Source organism: Phascolarctos cinereus, unplaced genomic scaffold (genome assembly GCF_003287225.1).
Source record: "Phascolarctos cinereus isolate Bilbo 61053 unplaced genomic scaffold, phaCin_HiC Scaffold_3;HRSCAF=262, whole genome shotgun sequence".
Classification (NCBI taxonomy): domain Eukaryota; kingdom Metazoa; phylum Chordata; class Mammalia; order Diprotodontia; family Phascolarctidae; genus Phascolarctos; species Phascolarctos cinereus.
In genome coordinates this window covers 210,184,156-210,204,465 of record NW_027555736.1, presented here as the reverse complement: position 1 = coordinate 210,204,465, position 20,310 = coordinate 210,184,156, and the positions used below count along the sequence as shown (strand labels likewise).

Here is a 20,310-nt window from a genome sequence, read left to right as displayed (position 1 = left end):
AAATAGTTGATATGAATATGAAAATACATGTTCAAAATGTTTCTTACAAGTTGCACATCTAAAAAAGTATGTTAAGGATTTTATGTTGCATGTATAATATCTAATAAATATGAATTTACACATGTGACATGCTCAGAAGCAGCAGATACAAAATGTACAAAACATGAAAGGCTTTTCAGAGGTTAATATGAGAATTTCAAGGATTTCAAAAAGCAAATCTAAATTTTCAACTATCATACAACTTTTATTTTGTAAAAAATGATACTTAGAATCTTCTTGCCATTCTTTAAATGAAAAATGAATTAACAGGCTATGTTATATTTAAAAATATTTCTTGCTGGAAAAGACATATGACAGGTTTGCCTGAAGAAATGAAGACACGTAAAGCCATTGCTACTTTGCCATTAAGTCTACTGTGATTTCAATTTTAACAGAACAATTAAAATTCATTCAGCATTACTATCTAATATCTCTCTTCTTTTTAATTGTAACTTATAAAATGATTATAAATTAGAAACTTGTTTTAGTAACCTTCCATTTAATGCAAAGTTTTTTCCCTAAAACAAAGTAGCTTAAAATGACATTTGAGGAAATCAAGAAATACCCATTATGTTTATATACACACACACACATCAACATAAAATAAAAATTAAATTATTAAGTTTATAAATTCTGGACTTACTTTCTCTGGAAAATCTCCAAAAATTATTTCAAATAAATTTCAAGGAGTGCCAATTTTAGCCAACATTAATAAACAAAGAGCAACTGACAGGCTTGTGCATAAAAATTAATGTTAAATAATTTTTTGAAAAGAATGGTCTACAAACAAGACAAACTACTAAAAAAACTACATACCATTTTACTTCAAAAACGAAAACCACTTTCATCTAAAAATGTAAATAGCTGATCTCTTTTGTTTTTCTAAAAGTTAATGTCATGTAAATGTCTTCATTCAGCTTCATCAATGTGTCAAACACTAAAAAGCATACTACTACAGTATAATAGAATTCAATTTTTAGCCTCTTCCAGAGATTAGCAATGATTTGCCAAATGGAACTGTTTGTATAAAGAGGAAGTTTGCCAGCCAAGTACTAGATAAAGCTGTTACTATAAATACATTTTACTAAAAAGCAAAAATGTTATATGCTATAGTAAAAAATTTAATAAATAAAAGGCTATTTCAGTGGAATTCTAACCCTGCAACAAAATGTAGGTATATTCAGTCACAGACAGCTTATTAATCATGAAGATGAAAAATAATGAAATATAAAATGAGGAACTATTAGTATAGCAAAAGAAAAGGATTACCTGGAACCCCTTTTCAGCAGCAAGTAAAAAAAGAAAAAGATTACAAGTTTGAATATTAGCTATTCGTAAAATGTTTCTATTTTACATGTAACAAAGGATTCTCCCCCTTTCTTTAGCTTATGCCTGCTATAAGAAGCTTAAATTCTTCCATTAATTGTGGTCAAAGTTAATAAAAGGAGACAAGAATTAAAATACAGGATCACAGGTTTAGAATTGGAAGGGTCCTGGGAGAATGTTAGTCCCTGGAGTCACAGAGGAAGGAACTAAGGCCCAGAGAAGTAAATGAACCTGCCTAAATGGTCAAACCCAGGTCCTTTGACTCTGAATTCAGTATTTTTCATTTCATCTGAACATCTGAACCCAGCATGTCCAAAATAGAATTCGTTATCTTTCCCCCAAATTCCACCCCCCTCAACTTCACTATTACTGTGGATGGCAACACCATCCTCCCAGTCGCTCAGACTCACAACCTAGGAGTCACCCTGTATTCTGCACTATCTCTCATCTCCCATATCCAGTCTGTTCTTTCAGTACACCACATTGTCTCTCTAGGCTTTATGTTGTGAAGTAAGTCTGTCATCCTTGTTTTTGCTGTTATATGCATTATTTCAACTTTAAATGGAGACTACCCTATCTCTTTAACTCCAATATGTTCACAGGGATGCTATATGCCTGTGAATCCTGGAACACATAATCTCAGAAGAATTGAAATTGCAAATAATCCCAAGGTGAATGGAAAGGCGCATGGTGGGCATTAAGTAGACTAAAGTGTTACCACAATGATGACTCGCATGCAAAAATGGCATTAAGGCCTTTATTGGGAATAGATATGACCGGAAATGAAGATAAAGTGAGAAAAAATGGACAAAGCATCAAGATATTAAAAGAACATGAGAAATGTTTCTAGTATGTGAGGTGAATATTCTATTGATAAATTATGGAACAACTGAGTGGGATAACCACTACTCGAGATGAGAGAATGTGGAAGGTTATAATTTGTGTTGGTAGAAGAATTTACACTAATGAAATCCACACTCCTTCAAAGTGTCAAAACATTCATCCTCCAGCTTTTGTCCTGGGGCTGTTTTCCTGAACGTGACTCCAGACCGTTGCATTCTTCCTGTTGTGTTGTGTCCTGAGACCACGCTTTCCTCATGGGGGGGTGAGGGACGTAGGGGGACCCAGACTAACTGCTATACTTATGCCATGCCTTCAGTACCTTCCTCCAACCCCATTCTGTCTTTTGCTATGAGAACAATAATCAAATAACACTGCCACTCCTGGAAAGGACATGTCCCATCTTCACAGGTAATCTACCTGCTGCTGCCTCCAAGCCAGCCTCCTCAGGGGAGAACACCTGAGACTTCAGTGCACTAGTGCCCTGAGCCTTCCCGTCTCCCACTTAGCGTAGTGTGTCCCCTGAAGAAAGGCTGCTTAGAGCCAGACTAGGCATCTTCCTCCTGCCCCAAAGCCACCACTTCCATCTCTATCAGCACAGGGTATTGTCCACCTCCTGCTGCCAAACCAATGTCCCAAATGGGATGAGGAGAACCTTCAGTGAAAAGAAAAGTAACCCTCCTTTGGACTTCAAGCCTCCTACCTCTTCTGTGCCTGTACTTTGGCAGTGGAGGAGTGGCGTCCTCCACTTAGTGATGAATATTTCCACACCCGGTCACACCCTTCACATCCCAGCCATTTTGAACTCCTATAGATCACCATCCAAATGCTGCTCCACATTCCCTCCCTCTCAATTCCTTATTTTCATCTCCTTCAACCCTCCCAAGCCAAAGTTTCATCCTAACTTAACCTAGCCTTCCCACTCCCTCTGAAATGCCTGTTCCACAGACAGCAAACCTTCCTTCATCTTTGATCTATTCCTCTTCCATCTACTAGCTCTTACTTAAATCTGGCTTCATCTTGATGACCATCACCTTCCTGGCCACTACTCCTAGTACTGTTGATCACTCTCTCCTCCCTGATACTCTCTTCCCTCTAGGCTTTTGTGACACCACTGTCTCCTGCTTCTCCTCCTACCTATATGAGCCCTCCTTCTTTGTCTCCTTTACTGGACCCTCCTGCAGATCACGCCCTTTAACAGTAGGTATCCTCAGGGTTCTGTCCCGGGCATCTCCCATGGACTTAAGAACCATCTCTATGCTGATGATTCTCAGATCTATCTTTCTTGCCTCAAACTCTCTGCTGATCTCGTCTCTCATATCCAGCAGACATCTGAAACTCAGTATGTCCAAAAAATAACTTATCTTTCCCCCTAAATTCTACCTCCAACTTCCCTATTTCTATAGATGGCAACAACATCCTCCCAGTGCCTCAGGCTCACAACCTAGGAGTCATCCTGGATTCTTTGCTATCTCTCACCCCCCATATCCGATCTGTTGCCAAGGCCTGTCAATTTCACCTTTGCAACATCTCTGAAATAAAATTCATTCTCTCCTCTGACATCACCACCACTCTGGCACAGGCCCTCATTACCTCACATTTTGATTATTGCAATGGTTTGTTGGTGGGTCTGTCCACCTCAAGTCTCTCCCAATTCCATTTTATTCTCCATTCAGCCACTAAGAAAATTTTCCTAAAATGCAGGTCTGATCTTGTCACACACACCCCTGCTCCCACTCAATATTTTAACTCCAGTGGCTTTCAATTGTTTCCAGGAGCAAATGCTAAATGATGTTTGGCATTCAATTCCTGCCATAACTTAGCGCCCTCCTACCTTTCTAGTCCCCTGACACCTTACTGTTCTGTATGTACTCTTCCATCCAGTGGCACTAGCCTCGCTGTGTCAGGAACAAGATACTCCCTTTTTCAGCTCTAGGCACTTTCTCTGGTTGTTCCCCATATCTGAAATGCACTCCCCTCCTTTGCTCCAACTACTGACCTCCCTGGCTTTAAGTCCCAACTGAAATCCCACCTCTTACATGATGCCTTCCCTAATCCCTCTCAATTCCAGGGCCTTCCCTCTTTTAATTACTTCCTAGTTATCATATACATAACTTGCTTTGCATATATTTGTTTGTATGTTGTCTCCCCCATTAGGCTGTAAGCTCTTTGAGGGCAGAGATTGTCTTTTGCCTCTTTTTTCATTCCCAGTGTGCAGCACAGTGTCTGGCACATAGTAGGTACTTAATAAATGTTTACTGAATGAAATAAAAACTTCCCCATTAACTCCACTCCTTCTCCTTGACCAATATCCCTTCCATGAACATCACTTTCCTATACATATAACCTTTCCCTATTTGAATGAGGACAGGGACTTTTCTGGCTTTTACTTCTGTCTCCCCAATGCTTAGCATGATATCTGAATATAAATAAATAACTACAAAGCTATCCAGAACAAAAAGTTCTAGACCTTCTTCTAGGAAATTGGGGCTCATCTCTGACAGAAAGTCTAAAACACCAGTTTAACTGTGGGTTTTTTTTTTTCTTTAGTCACTGGTTCAGGAAAGGAGAGACCAAGTCATTCAGAAAAATAAAGATTTTGGGAAATACCAGTAAAAGCACACACTATTTTATGTGTGGAAAGAGTGTTCAAATCAGTCAGTGGACTTGTATTTTAACTTCTTTTATTATCTGTTACCTGGGGGACCTTGAATAAGTCACATCCTTCCTTTGGCCCTAATTCTCTCATCTTTAAAAGGGGCTTGACAGGGCTTATCTTGGTAGTCTGGAATGTTTCCTTTCTGGGTCTAAATCTGTGACCTACTAATGATGTGATCTTATCAATTTTACAAAACAGTTCCATTTCTTATTTATGCAGGTACCAGGCTGATTAGGAAAAACTCTGCCTAATCTGATGAGTGTCCAAATCAATTCTATTTTAGAACCTGGATCTTTGTTGGAAGGGCTTTTTTCCCCCATGAAACTAGACATGCACCCTAACTCTGCTGTTGAGAAATATGACAGTTTTTTTTAATGTTTCATGGCAAGAATCATGGCATGGTTTCAAAAAAAAAGACTCATTTTGGATCCTCTATGAGATATACTTTAGTTTGCCAATGTGCCCCTTAAAATACAACACCCAAATCTATTTAAATGCATCAATATGCTTTATTGGGAAGACTTCATTTACATATATATATATATATATATATATATATATATATATATATATACACACACACACACACACACACACACACACACACACACACACACACACACATACATACATATATATATGTTTTGTACTGTCTGCATTAGCAGCATAATATTGTTGACTTAATAACCTGTGGTCAACTAACCCCTAACCTTACCACACTCTGAATGAACTACTCTCCAGGCATGGTTTTAATCATTTATATTTGAGCAACTGAATCTAAATTCAGAAATTTACATGATTACTGATACATTCCATCTTATTTTCTGCCTAGTATTTCAACCTATAGTTGTTTGTCTAGTGTTCCAGTCCCTAGCCTCCACCTGCCCCAGGAGGAACAGCCTCCTCCACCTACTGCTATAGCCAAGGATTTTTGGAGGTTCAATTCAGAGGATGTGGAAGATGGAGATTGGAGGGGTAGAGTGAGACAGGGGAAGGGAATAAGAAGCAGGAAATAAGAGTGAGTGCCAGGTGAAAGGGAATGCTGATTTGATCTTGGAGGCCCCCTCAACCCTGCAAAGAAAAATTAGCATCTTATAGGTTCTTTCACTTTTCCTCTTCTTGTTTTCATTGAGTTTACTGAATTTTGAGGTTATCTTATTTGGGTGGTACAAGGGAGGAGAGGGAGAGAAAAACAGCCCCCTAGGAAACATTCTGCACACCTATCTTCTCAGGATTCCTCTCCCTCTAGATCTCCTGAGAAAGACCGGAAATCAATGGAATGTGGGTTGTCCATTGATTATCCTTCTCTTTTGATAGGACTGCACATTTCTCTGATGACATTCTTTTCACCACTACTGAACAAATTCTTTGTAAAATGTTCAGCCTACTAATACCCACTTTGTTTTTCTCTACTATTCTTTGGGTGATGCTCAATTTCAATTCTTTGGAAACCAAAAAGATGTGATCTTATTTGGGGTCATTAAAAGAACTCCACAATTCTCCAAAGTTAATACAACCTAGTTTCTTCCTGTTGAAGAAAGATATACTGATAGAACCCTGTGCTACAGGGTTTTAAAATTCAATTGCACATTACAGCCAAATATCTGTTAATGATTGTATAAGGTAGAAAAACTTATCTTCTGCACTATTATTGTAGGACAGAAGCAGCATTCATTCTCTCCTCTGAGAGGAAGAGGCCCCTACCCTTACAATGTAGGAGTCATAAAATCATTTCTAGTGTTTATCTGTTGGCTTTCTTCCTTCCATTTCTATCCTTAAATGCTACTGGGAAAACTCTGCTTAGTCAGATCTCTCACTAAGTTTCTGCCTAAGGTGATTTTGCCCATAATCTTCTTCCATCTTCCTCCTTACACACAAGCTCCTATTCGAAACCATTATATGCCTTCTGGACTTGAAGCAAGAATGGCAATTTTGGGGGGAGTGCTGCCACTCCTAAGGCTTTTGATCTTAAGGTGTCAATCAGTGGTAGTTGGTTAGCAGTTTTTTGTGGTGGTGGTAGAGAAAAAGGCAGGCCCCTTTCCCACAGTTATTGTTCTCTTAAATGATGACTGCAGACACCAGGTTTGAATCAGCTTGTGGTTTAGTGGACACTTCTATTTCCAGGCTTCTGGGATCAGAGCCCTAGCCTTTCTCCTTGACCTGAGGCATGTGGTGATGGTATCTGACCAGCCTGGCACACACCACCTCCTGCCTTTCTCTCTCAGAGCTGTCTTGCTGATTCTTCTATTCAAGAAACTAAAGTTAATGAACCACTTAAGGCTACTGGGATTATTGCTCCATAATTCCTATGAGATTGAGAAATTATGCCATTGTTCTTTCAAGGCTAGAATTTAAAGTCTTCCCTTCTTGGACTATGACTGTTTGTGTGTGTGTATGCGTGCGTGCATGTTTATGCATACACGCATGAGCGTGTACAACAGATGTGGATAAATGAAGCTCATGCTCTAAGGCTACCATTAGTGGACCTTCGGGAATGGGACCAAGAATCACATCTGCTCTAAGCTTTGCTGCATGCTCAGGATCTCATATAAAAGGTTAAAGGAGCAAAAAATTTCACTCTGCAAATGACCTTCAATCTCAAAGGGTGGGTCCTCTCATCACAACAGTCTGTCCCACAGGAGTGCCAGCTAAGCAATCTGTTCCCACCAGATCAAACACATTATCCAGGTGTACCGAAGTGTTAACACTCCCTCACAGGAAAATACAATCCCAACCCCAATTTATCTCTTTGTACTTAATTGAAATGATTAAAGAACTCCTCTTAACGAGACATCACTTGCCATATCTACCTTATCTAGAAGAATGACAACACTCTCAACATCCTAAACACTCGCTACACTGTAACTCAAACTGATAAGGAGATGCCCCTTACATTTCAATTCTTTATGATTGTTAAAGTTCTCATAATATTTTTTCATAACATAATATTTTTAAATGATCAAAACAACTTTGCAGGCCCTAGACAGATTGCTTACTCTGCTTACTGAGTAATACAATCCTTCTAGTAGAGGATAAGAAATGCACAGAAATGACTGACTGCAATAAGCTAGAATATGAGAAATACCTATCATTAAAAAGAGGAATAAGAGATGAGGAAAGGAAAAGATCAATTCTACCTAGATAAATAAAGGAAGGATTTAGAGGTCAAGATCTGAGCTGAGTATTGAAAGAAGAGAAGAATTTTAACACATGGAGATGTAGTGGGAAACCTTTCTAGATACTGGCGAGGGATAAGGGGAGGCTGAGGTACATGTGTTTGTATAGGAAATGCAGACACAAAAGGCGGCATGACAAAATCAGGAAATACCCAACAATCAAATATGGCCAGAACACAGAGTTTGTGAAAGAAAAAAGTGTGAAATAAAGCTAGAAAGGTAGGCTGGAGTCAGATTTTTGGAAGGTTTTGAACCTCCTAGATGGTGTGGAGAACACAGTGCTGAACTCTTGACTCCTGTCAAGTTCAAATTTTGCCTTAGACATATAACTATGTACCCCTGGGCAAGTTACTTGATTTCTCTCAGTTTTAGTTTCTGCATAAATAAAATGGGGATAATAATAAGATCTACCTCCAAGTGTTGTTGAGAGAATCAAAAGTTAACATATGTAAAGTTCTTTGTAAACATTAAGGTGCTATATAAATGCTTTATTATTATTACTGCTGCTGCTGCTGGTGGTGGTGTGGTGGTGGTGGTAGTAGTAGTATTATGACATCCTATTTCACTGCTGAACATCTTTGTTAAAATATTTTTACTTAGAGTGAAGTAAAATCTTTCCCATATAACTCAAACCTTAGTTCCTTCTTCTGGAGTAAAATGAAATGAAGTCCAAAATGAATCTCTGCTGTGTTGATTAGGGGTTAAATAAAGCTAGCTGGTATGATAAGAACAGTTTTACTGAAATGAATAATGCTTCACTGACAAATGAATTTAGTTGATAAGTTTGATATTTGAGATCTAATGCATGGAAATTAAGTGTTCTGTTTAATAAGTTTAACAAACAGATTTTTATGAAAAATGCTCTTTATAAACCAAACCATTCTAATTATGGCAACCACCTTCATATACACAATATGTAAACATAACCCTGACCATAAGTTTTTTTCCTTTTTATTCAAGTATATCAATCTTTTTTTCTACGTAGCCAAATAAAATTACATCTATTTAGCTAAATGTTTTCTTAGATCAGGTCAAAATCTGTTTTAAGTCAAAGGAAAATGCAATATACAAAACAAAAGGCAGACAGGCAATTTTCAAGATAAAGTACAAATTTTTATAAAAATAAAAAGAATTTCTGAGCAACATGTCCTATTATAACACTTACCTGACTACTCCCTGCCTTCAGAAACAGCAAAGGAAAAAAAAGAAAAGAAAAAAGAAATTTAAGTAACTATGAAAACTACATGAATATAAATTAAGGAAACAAAATAAACTAAGGCAATATCTGAGTAGAAATCTAAGAACAATGAAAAGAGATAAACTTATATTAATTCGTTGGCTCCTTTTGTGTCACTAAAAAAGAATGTTCCCCAAAACTCGAATTTAATTGCTTCAAACTGATAAAGTATAAAATTCATACAGAAAATGTGAAGGTCTTTTAGACTTTAGTACAAACAAAAACCATGAAAAACTCATGAAAGATAAATGTGAACGAATCACACACAAAAAATAATAGCTAATATTTATATAATGTTTACTATATGCATATAATGTACTGTGCTGAGAGCTTCACAATTATCTCATTTGGTACTCACAACAATCCTGGGACATAGATACTGTTATTATCTCTATTTTATAGATGAGAAAACTGAGGCACACAAAAGTTAAGTGATTTGTCCAGGGTCACACAGCTAATAAGTGTCTGATGCCACATTTTACCTCAGCCCATCACTCTATCATCCACTGGACCACATAGTGTGTGTCTGTCTGTCTGTCTGTCTGTCTGTCTGACTCTCTCTCTATCGGCAAGGCAACTGGGGTTAAGTGACTTGCCAAAGTGTTATGTGTCTGAGGCCACATTTGAACTCAGGTCCTCCTGACTCCAGGACCAGTGCTCTATTCTCTGCACCACCTAACTGCCCCAGGACCACCTAATCTCCCTGACTTCATGTCTACTGTCTGAGAGCCAGCCTACCTAACTTTTGAAAGATCCATCACTTGGTTGTCTTCTGGGGGGTGATTTTTTGGCAAGGGGCTGGGGGGTGAGGGCTCATAGGCCATTCCTGATTGGACTCAATACTCAAGCTGACAAAAAAAAAATCAAAGAATCCTCTAAGTATGTATATGTAACTCAATATTAGCTAATAAAAAAATTTAATGTTCACTGATTTTATTTACCTGGAGTTTAGATTTTATTTCTTCTCTTTTACAAAGTTCAAGAAGTTCAAATAGTATGGCTAAAAATATATTAGGACCAATAACTCTCTACTGCATATTTTTCTAAAATTAAGGCGATAAACTAATTTCATCCTTAGTCTCAATTTGTTCAATCAATTCAAATCTAGACCAATAATACTTGAGAGTTTTAGGCAATACTTCAATATACGTCTTACTTAAAACTTAGTACTGTTTATATTAAAGAACATGTACTGTTTTTGACAATGGGTGCAAAGGACTGAGGGAGATGGTGATATTTTTGTCCCCCCAATATATTTTTATTTTATTAAATATTTCTAGATTACATTAAAATTTTTTTAATATTTGTTTTTTAAGTTCCAAATTCTCTCCCTCCCTACTTCTCCCTTCCAACTTCTCCCTTCTACTCTACTAGAAAAGGCAAGCAATTTGATACAGATTGTACATGTAAAGTCATGCAAAATATAGTTCCATGTTAGCCATGTTACAAAAGAAAACACAAAAAACCCACAAAAGTGGAGGGAAAAAAGTGTGCTTTGATCTGCATTCAGATTCCATCAGTTCTTTCTCTGGATGTGGATAGCATTTATTACTAAGAAGAGATAAGTCTATCAAAGTTAGCCATTGCACAATGTTGCTGCTACTGTGTACGATATTCTTCTGGTTCTGCTCATTGCACTTTGCATCAGTTCACGTAAGTCTTCCTAGGTTTTTCTGAAAGCATCCTGCTTGTCATTTATTATAGCATAACGACATTCCATCATAATCATATACTACAGCTTATTCAGCCATTCACCAATTGATGGGCATCCCTTCAATTTCCAATTCCTTGCCACCACAAAAAGATCCTTTTTTTTTTTTAAATCTCTTTGGGATATAGACCTAGCAGTAGTATTGCTAGGTCAAAGGGTATGTGCAGTTTCATAGTCTTTTGGGAATAGCTTCCAAATTGCTCTCCAGAATGCATGAGTGTCCCAATTTTTCCATATCAGAGAGGGGTGATTTTAGCACAATTAGAGTAGCAAAGTTTCATGTGGAAAATTATGCTCTGGGGCAACTAGGTGGTGCGGTGGATAGAGCACCAGCCTTGGATTCGGGGGACCTGAGTTCAAATCCAGCCTCAGACACATAATACTCACTAGCTGTGTGACTCTGGGCAAGTCACTTAACCCCAATTGCCTCACCAAAAAAAGAAAAAATAAAATAAAATTATGCTCTGAATAAATAGAATCTTTTGAAATCTGATCCCACCTCTGCTCACACCTTCCATAATAAACAAAGGACATTTGTTTGAATTTTTATTTCCTAAACAAATGCACATTTATCTATAATTGCAAACAGGATTAACTTAATATTAACTATATAACCTTAATATACACTAACATCACAAGTACTTTTAAATTAGACCTATAAAAGATAAATTGACACCATCAAAAAAGCACTTATTGACTAAACAAAAATGTGCCCAGAACTATGTTCATTACTGTATAAATAAGGGCTAACAGTTTCACTGTTAACATTTTAAAATAATATTTCCATTAAATTAAAAGTAAAATTCAAATTCTGAAATATTTATTTTTTTCTGCATGTAATTCTAAATTTGGCAGTTACCTTTCATCCACTGTAGGTTCTTTTTGTTGTAAATGAGGCTTGATTCCAAACATAGGTCGGATATTTGTTGATAAGGCTCTAATGGTGTAAGTAATCTCATTCTCCCTTGTAACATCACTATCATATCCTATCATCAAAAATATGAGAATTATTATTCTCTTAGAAATAAAAGACTAGGGAGACTGCTATTATGATTTCATAAACTTGGTAAAAAAAAAAACACAAACTAACCCCCTCAAAAAAAAACCAGCCAAAAAAAAAACACCATACCAAACCAGCTTACAATTTCCCTACCTGGCAGAGATATGGCTTTTGAGAGCCATTTTTGGATAAGCAGGAAGTACTTTCTCAAATTCTATACAAAAAAGGGAAGTAAAACAATATCTCAATGATTATTCCTGGAAGGTTGTGTGGCTTGATGGCTTTCACTTGAAGTCAGAAAGACTGGCTTCAAATGTACCAGTTGAATGACGGTGAGCCAGTCATTTAACCTCTTGTGTGCCAGCAAACTAAGTCAAAGAAAAATTGCTGATCATATCCGTGGAGAGGATTTCCACATTCGGTATTATAGATTTAGGCCACCTAAAATACATTTTTCTTTTTATATTCTGAATTTGCTTAGTAAAAACTATTTTTAGAATAAAAAAATTGTTTTCTTTTTAAAATTTAATTTAATTTTATTACTTTGGAGGCAATGAGGGTTAGATGACTTGCCCAGGGTCACACAGCTAGAAAGTGTTATTTGAAATCAGGTCCTCCTGACTTCAGGGCCAGTGCTCCATCCACTGCACCACCTAGCTACTCTAAAAATTGTGTTTCCAACAATTTAAATTCTTTTTATTTTGGTTAGGCAATGGGGTTAAGTGACTTGCCCAGGGTCACACAGCTAGAAAGTGTTATGTATCTGAGGCCAGATTTGAACTCAGGTCCTCCTGACTCCAGGGCCAGTGCTCTATCCACTGAGTCACCTACCTGCCCGCAACAATTTAAATTCTTTTAAAAGCTTGATGAAAAGAGTCAAAAGGCTCGAGAACCAAGAATTTCATTTAACATATACCACACATGCCACAATGGTGGAAAGATATGATGACTCCACTTATACATTAAATAATATAAAATAACTCATTATCCTAGATGAAAGTGATTTATTAAAAGCTCAAAATACATTTATAATCAACACGTTTAATAAACTATTGTTAGGCAGAGTAACACAACTTTGTCCTCATTTAAAATTTAACAGGCCTATACTTTTAGCTGAGCTAACAAATTCATCAATACATGCTAAGCTACATATTTACTTTTTAACTCCAGGTTACAGAAAACTCAATTTTAGCATTTTAAAAAGGACAAATGATGCTAAAAAGAAAATTCCACTCCCTCATTAATTTCCTTTGATATTTTATTAGGTATTAAAATTTTATTTCATAAGTTATTTTAAAATTGCCTTTAGAAGTAAATTAATCATTCCTAATCTAGCTACAAAACTTTTTCATAATTTATATATTGCTAAAATTTCCTGATACTTTAACATTTACTTTATTTCAAAATTACATACCTCCATCTTCCTCAGACTCTATATCGGATTCCTCACTATCACATGGTCTTTTTTCTCGATAACCTTCTATTTCATATGTCCAAACCATAAGAGATGTATCTGGACCTCCTACTGTGACCAATAAGCTGTCATCATAAGTCCAACGAACATTTGTGACATGTGTACTATGGGCTACATATTTCTTAAACTTTCCAAATTTTCCCTAAAAATATGAAAAAAATGGAAGTTTAAAAAGTATATTTATAATTACTTTTGAAATACAAGATTAAAAATCTAATTGTGAATATTCAGTAGTTTAAGTAATTATTATTTTTTTTTTAAAAATGAGCAATATCACTGAGAGGAATTTTAATTTACAAAATAAAAGCTAGACAGGCACACCTTTAATTACATTGGCTTTTGTTTATCTGTATACAATCTTTTTGAAATTATTTTCTGAATACTCCATGTGTTATGTTTTCTTCTTGAACATAAGAAGATACAAGTTGGTAAATTAATAAAAACAAAATTACATAATTTTCCTCTAGGTAAAAATCATACTAAGAAAAGTTCTGCAAAACTTAAATATAAAATGGTACAGCTATATGTTTAGAAGAATTAGTGATGTAATAAAATAAATGGAATATAGCGATGCTTGAAATTAATAAGTTATCTGAGAATTACCTTACTCTTTAAAAAAACTGGTAAATAAAAGATGTGAATAGAAGTAATAATCCCTTGGGTAGTGAGGTGGTGAAGGAAACCATATTTTCCTACACATTCCTATGCCTATCATATTATTTCAACCTCGGCTAATTATGTTTCTGACAAAATCTGTTTTTGTAACACATCTTCTTTAATAAAGGTATTGCTATATATGATTTAAGGCATGCAATCATACATGTCATTTCTAGATATGAACAATTAACAAGATCAGAAAATTATTCTATGCCATTCATATTACCGACAAACTTCACATAAAATTAACCCAAGCAACTTTATTTTAAAATTATCTCATTATTAAAAAATCAATTGCTATAATATAGTATGGACATTCAGAAACTCATTTATTATATAATTCAGTGGAACTATCCATTTTGAGATGATTTTGTCTAATAATGTAATTTTGTATCACTGATGCTATTAAGTGAAGTATATACATGTATTTCTCTAAAATGCTATGAAATGGGTTAGCTAAGCTAGTTCTCAATTACCAATGAAAAAGAAAAAAATACATACTTTAGCAGGATATCGAAATAACTTCACAAATCCAAAATCATCACCAGTAGCTAGGACCACACTGTCACTTGTGAGACAAGAGGCAGTTACATCTGTGACTTCTCCAATTATTGGCCAAATTCCCTCACAACAAGAACCAAGCACACTTGTCCATGATGCCCAACCAATTTTTTCTACCTACAAAAATAAATTATTTTAGATTTTGCATATCAACACTAATAGAAAAACTTCCAAATATTTCCTCATAGCACAGTATGAATTGAATTAAACGTATCATCTGAAAGATAATTTATCATCATTAAACGGATCTATGGTAGGAGGGATATTGAGAGATTTAAGTATACAATCTCTTGGTTTGCTTACAATCTCACTCTTAATAGAGAAGGATTCAAAAACCTTTCCTATTAATGAGGCTCAAATGAGGTAACTATTTTGGAGGGCTGCAACGATGGTGGAAAGAGAACAAGACATGGAGTCAGGGGAGACCTGGGTTCAAATCCAGAACTTACTAGCCTATGACCTGTGATAACCTGGTAATCATTTAACCAAAGACTGATTTGTAAAATGTGAATAATAGTTGTAGTACTTAACAAGTTATTGAACATCAAATGAAATAATTTTTGTAAAGCACTTAGCAATCATAACATTTTATTATTATAATACTAGTTTAATAAACCTACATTTTAGTATTACTTCAGTCATGAAGTTGATCCTTATAGATGACCTAATCAAGTGCAAGAAACACAGTGAAAACAGAACCCAACTCGAAGTCAAAGATCAAAGTTCAAGTTTTGTCTGTGACATGTATTGGCTGTGTAAACTCTCAGACCTACAGACAGCTATCTAAAACTATAAGGTTCTGGGAATTTCCTCATCTCACTAAACCAATGAAATCCCTGTCTATGACTTCAGAAAATTACCCTTAATTTTCATGACTGGAAATATGAATAGTTGTTTATAGTCACCTATGAAATATCTCTTCACAAACTTGAAGAGAGATATTAACTTGCTTTCTAATCTTCCTTTTCTTGATGTTTGATTTGTTTAACTTTGCCCCACAAGCTCTATGTTCTACTTCTTTCTCATTTCTTTTGTTCTACTTCTATGCAGTTCATAATTTGCTAATACTGTGAGGAGGTTAATATGTTTTCCATTTTGGAAAATAACTGTATCATTTTTCAAACATTTGCCCTTCTCTTTCATTACCAAACTACCTAAATCTACCCCACAATAAAAATAAATACTTCAAATAATATCCCACAATTGCTAATGAATGGAAAACAGACTTCACATGTACTTAGTGTGGGAAGTATAGAAAATATGCACCAGACTTTTAAATAACATTCACACAGAAAAATTCTCATCAATAATTTATTCTCCTACCTCTAGACTAGGAATAATCTGTTTTTTCCCCCGGGGAGCTTCAAAGAATAATTGTTCTTTAGCACCAGTATTGACCTGTAAAAGCTTTCCTTTAAAAAACATGAACATAAATATAATATATAAAGTCAGATTATTTCTGTGTCTTCTATATGGAAAAACATTAAGTTTAAAGGTCTATAAAACATTTTCTTCTGCTCTCAAAATTTAATAATTTATATAACTTTAAATTCAATTCAATTTAACATGAATTTATTAAGCACTTACAAAGGCCAAAATGAAAGCAATTTCTGCCCTTCAGGAGATTAAACCTGCTACATCCTGATTAGCGTGAATGACACATCCTTTAAAACAGTCATAAGAATTGGAATTCACATATATTTAAATTTACATTATTTGAAGTTGAAATTACATAAAATATGGTCTCTGGTATCAGTCCAATGGAAATATATAGGGCAAATTCAAAAAAAGCAATCATTTCAAGAGATTCATTATCCACACTAATCAAGAACTAGCTGTATACAGATAAATGTAAAATATTTATAAATCAATTGTGAAGGGAAAAGAATTGACAACCTGGTGGGGGAGGGACTGGGAAAGACCTTTTGTATTGAGGTGAGGCTTAAGCTGAAGCGTAAAGGGAATTACAGATATCAAGGGTTGTAAGTGAAGCAGAACACTCTGGGCATGACAGACAGCCTATGCAAAGGTATGGAAGTGGGAAATGGAGTGTAATGGATGGACAAGAGTAAGCAGGCCTGGTAATATAAGATGTAAAAAGAAGGGATGTGAAATAAGTCAAGAAAGATAAAGGATAAAGTTAGACCACCAAGGCTTTATATGTCAAACAGAAAAGTTTGTATTTTATCCTAGAGGTAATAGGGAGCTACTGAAACTTCTTGAGCAGGAGAACAATACAGACAGGCCTGAAGAGAGATAATGAATTTCTCTGAGAAAATTTCAACACAAAACCCAAAAAATAAACTTAGAAAAATGAATGAAAAAAGAGTACTTCAAGTCCTTCAAAAAAAGGGGACAGCGAATAGCTAGAATAATTATAATTATTAATCTAGAAAGTAGCCATTCAGGACTGGATTACACAACTAGAAAAAAATAAGAAAGCTGAAGGAACAAAACTCACGCTCTTAAAACCAGTATTTTACTGTATCATGCTAATTTCAAAATTTGGGGGATTATGTTTTTAAAGGTGTAAAAACTAGGTAATGGTTCCTTCTCATAGAATATCTATTTAACAAATGTGAAATTATGTTAAATCAAGTGTTGTAACAAAAATGTACTATCATTTGTTAAAAATGATTTTACTATCACTGTAAAATAAAAGGTACAGTATAAATTGTACTATAATTATAAAAAGTGAAAATACTTTAGCACAATATTTATATAGCTTTATAAATAAAACATCTCTAGAAATCATTGTTATTTGGATAATATTGGAATAAATTTCATAAAATTGCGGGTAGTGTTATGGTACAAATACATACATAAAATAACATAAGTATTTTAAATAATAATGTTTATAATGTCTTAGAGTTGAGATATGTAATTTGTGTTTTTATTTTCCTATGGTAATGCACTGAATACAATTTTTTTTTGGAAACTATTGTTACTCAAGTTCTTACCTCTTAAATCCCAGTCAATATGTGTTATGTAACTGGTAGCACCTTTGCAGATTCCTACTCGCTTACTACTCATTACATTATAGATATCTACAAAGCTGTCATAGGATGCCACGGCTAGATATTTTCCAGAACCTATAACACATGAACAGGAATACTGCTGTGTAAGTTTTTCTTACCATAAAGTATAGCTTATTTTCTGCTATTACAAATAGTTACACTTATTCTAAACTTTAAAAAAATTTAAGGAATTCATTGATAGCTTTTGTAAGTACAATCATTTCTTAAAGATGGAACGATAGAAAAAATTCACAGAATAATTTCATAAACATTTGGTAAGAAAACTCAGTGAAGAAGAGTTATACTTCTAAAATTTTGTGCAAGGAAACTTTGTATACTTCACCTACAGTTAAAAAAAAACCAAACAAACCCCCAAACTTCTTTTTACTTTGGAAATGCAGAGAAACCTATCATAGAAAAGTTTTGTCTAGGTTACTTCTAGAATTTATTCCATTATAGTGTACTCAATTATAATACTATATTCCATTATAATAGCGTATTAAATAATATATGCATAAATATATACATGTATATGTACCTATGACACTAATTCATGGGAATTTATAAAATAAAATCTATCTAGTTACAAAAGCAACAAATAAGTTGTCAATTGAGAAACTTTAAAGAGTAAAATATTTTTACTCACAGAAACTTTATATTATTTTAACATATTTAGCTACCAAATTGAAGTATTTGTCAAACTAAATTATATATTTCCTGAATCCTACCAGGTGAAAAGCGAATATCTGAGATAACATCCTTTCTGTGGTGAAAGGAGACAAGATCCTCTAAGGTGTCTGCATTCACTATTAAGAAACTTCCATCGTTGAGACCTACAGCTAAAGCTTTACCATCAGGAGAAAAACAACAGCACCTCCCTCCTAAAAAAAGAGAAAAAGAACCAGTTATTTCAAGAAATTTCTTCCTAATCTAAGTGATAATTTTAAAAAAATTTTTCAAAACACAGATCTTCACAACCCTTTTTAATTTCAAAGAGAATACAAAAGTTCATTCTTCTAAACTGGGGAGTAAACAACAAATCTAATTCAACATTTACTGAATATTTATAATTTTTAGTTACTGTACTTCATGCTTAAGGAAATGCAAAGATGAATTAAAATAGAGGAGAGTAGAAGGCTATAACACATATTCACAAACAGATACACAGAAAGTAGAATGTGAAAGTACATGACAGGTAGAAACAGTGTTGTGAGAGGTTCAAGGAATATGGGATCACTTCTAGCTGGGAGGATTAAAGATCATATAACATGGAAGAAGTGGCATTCAAGCTGGGCTTTGAAGAATAAGCAGGATTTCCAACAGTGGAAATGTAAGGGAAAAGCATCCAAGGTATGTGGGTGAACAGAGGCACAGACCTTCAAATATCTGAAGACAAACCACCTTTTCACTCTGAAGCCTTCTCTCCTAAAATATAAACCCCCTCATTCCTTTAACAAATTCTTGTGTGGCATGGTTTCTAGTCCCTTCAAGTTCTTGACTGCCTGCCTCTGGGAATACTCTAGATTATCAATGCCCTTTGTAAATGTGGAGCCCAGAATGGAACATGATCAACAATCTAAAAAGCATGAGGTACATTAGAAGAATAAGGAAAAGTTCATTTTGGCTGTTCTAACAGGTGAGCACCTGACATTGTAGAGGTCTTCAAATGAAAAGATTGGAACCCATCCATCTAATGAAATCTTTCATGATATTCCTCTGGACAATATAGAAAGTGAAGAAAATAAGCATTCAGATCACTTTTTAAGATATCTGACCCAAAGCATAGATTAAGAAAAAGAGTTTATTAGAATGGGGTACTGCAGAGCTCTTTTCTATTCAATACTTTTATCACTGACTTGGAGGATAGCATGTTTATCAAATTCAACCAACAGGCATTTTATACAACTAGGCACTGTATTAGGGGCTTAGGCTGGGAAGGATGGTTAATATATTGAGTGCCTAAATTGGGGTAAAAAAGATCTCACATGGCTGAGCCAAATCTTATTTTGATGGGTCTGTGATGTCATTAATATCGGTATTTCCTCTAATGCTGCAGACTACAAATTACCATACTACCTCATCCTGACTCTTGTCATATTCTACCTAAGATTCCCTTAGGAGTACACCGAACTTGTTTGGGGGTATTCTCCTAGTTTTCCTGATATTGCATGAATACCAATGGAGCACAGCTGTCCATCAGTTACCTACTGCTCTTTTCACAAGTGGTCCTCTTTCTTTTCTAGTCATACATGCCCTGGGAATATCTTTTTATGTCACTTCTTTTGAACAATTCTTGGAAGTTCATATCTTACAGCCTATGCACACACATGAGGCTCTCCACTGTATTTTGGAAGGTGGTAGTAGTAGTAGTGGAGGAGAAGGAAGAGGAAGAGAAGGAGAAGGAGGAAGAGAAGGAGAAGGAGGAGGGAGAAGAAGAAAAGGAGAAGGAGGAAGAGAAGAAAGTTGGAAGATGTTGGACACAAACAGACTGATCTCAAAAAGAGAAACTGACTACTAGTTATGGCAATAATTTCTGAATAAGTAGTGTATATATAGTCAGAGTATTAATTTGTTAGAGCAATGACTAAATTCAACATCAAGTTAGAAGAAAGA

At 35.1% G+C, this 20,310-nt stretch overlaps 1 protein-coding gene across 2 annotated transcripts in view; it reads right to left on the bottom strand.

The window, feature by feature from the left end:
• EML5 (EMAP like 5) overlaps positions 1–20,310 on the bottom strand; it is a 182,843-nt gene that overhangs the window by 42,411 nt on the left and 120,122 nt on the right. Inside the window, exons 22-28 of one of the 2 annotated variants that reach the window (XM_078151443.1) lie at positions 18,426–18,578; positions 17,641–17,772; positions 16,004–16,092; positions 14,621–14,797; positions 13,403–13,604; positions 11,848–11,974; positions 9,206–9,220 (exon numbers count right to left, since the gene is read on the bottom strand). In XM_078151443.1, coding sequence (XP_078007569.1) covers positions 9,206–9,220; positions 11,848–11,974; positions 13,403–13,604; positions 14,621–14,797; positions 16,004–16,092; positions 17,641–17,772; positions 18,426–18,578 — 895 coding nt within the window. The remainder of the gene's footprint in view (positions 1–9,205; positions 9,221–11,847; positions 11,975–13,402; positions 13,605–14,620; positions 14,798–16,003; positions 16,093–17,640; positions 17,773–18,425; positions 18,579–20,310) is intronic. The other variant, XM_078151444.1, reaches the window with a different exon arrangement.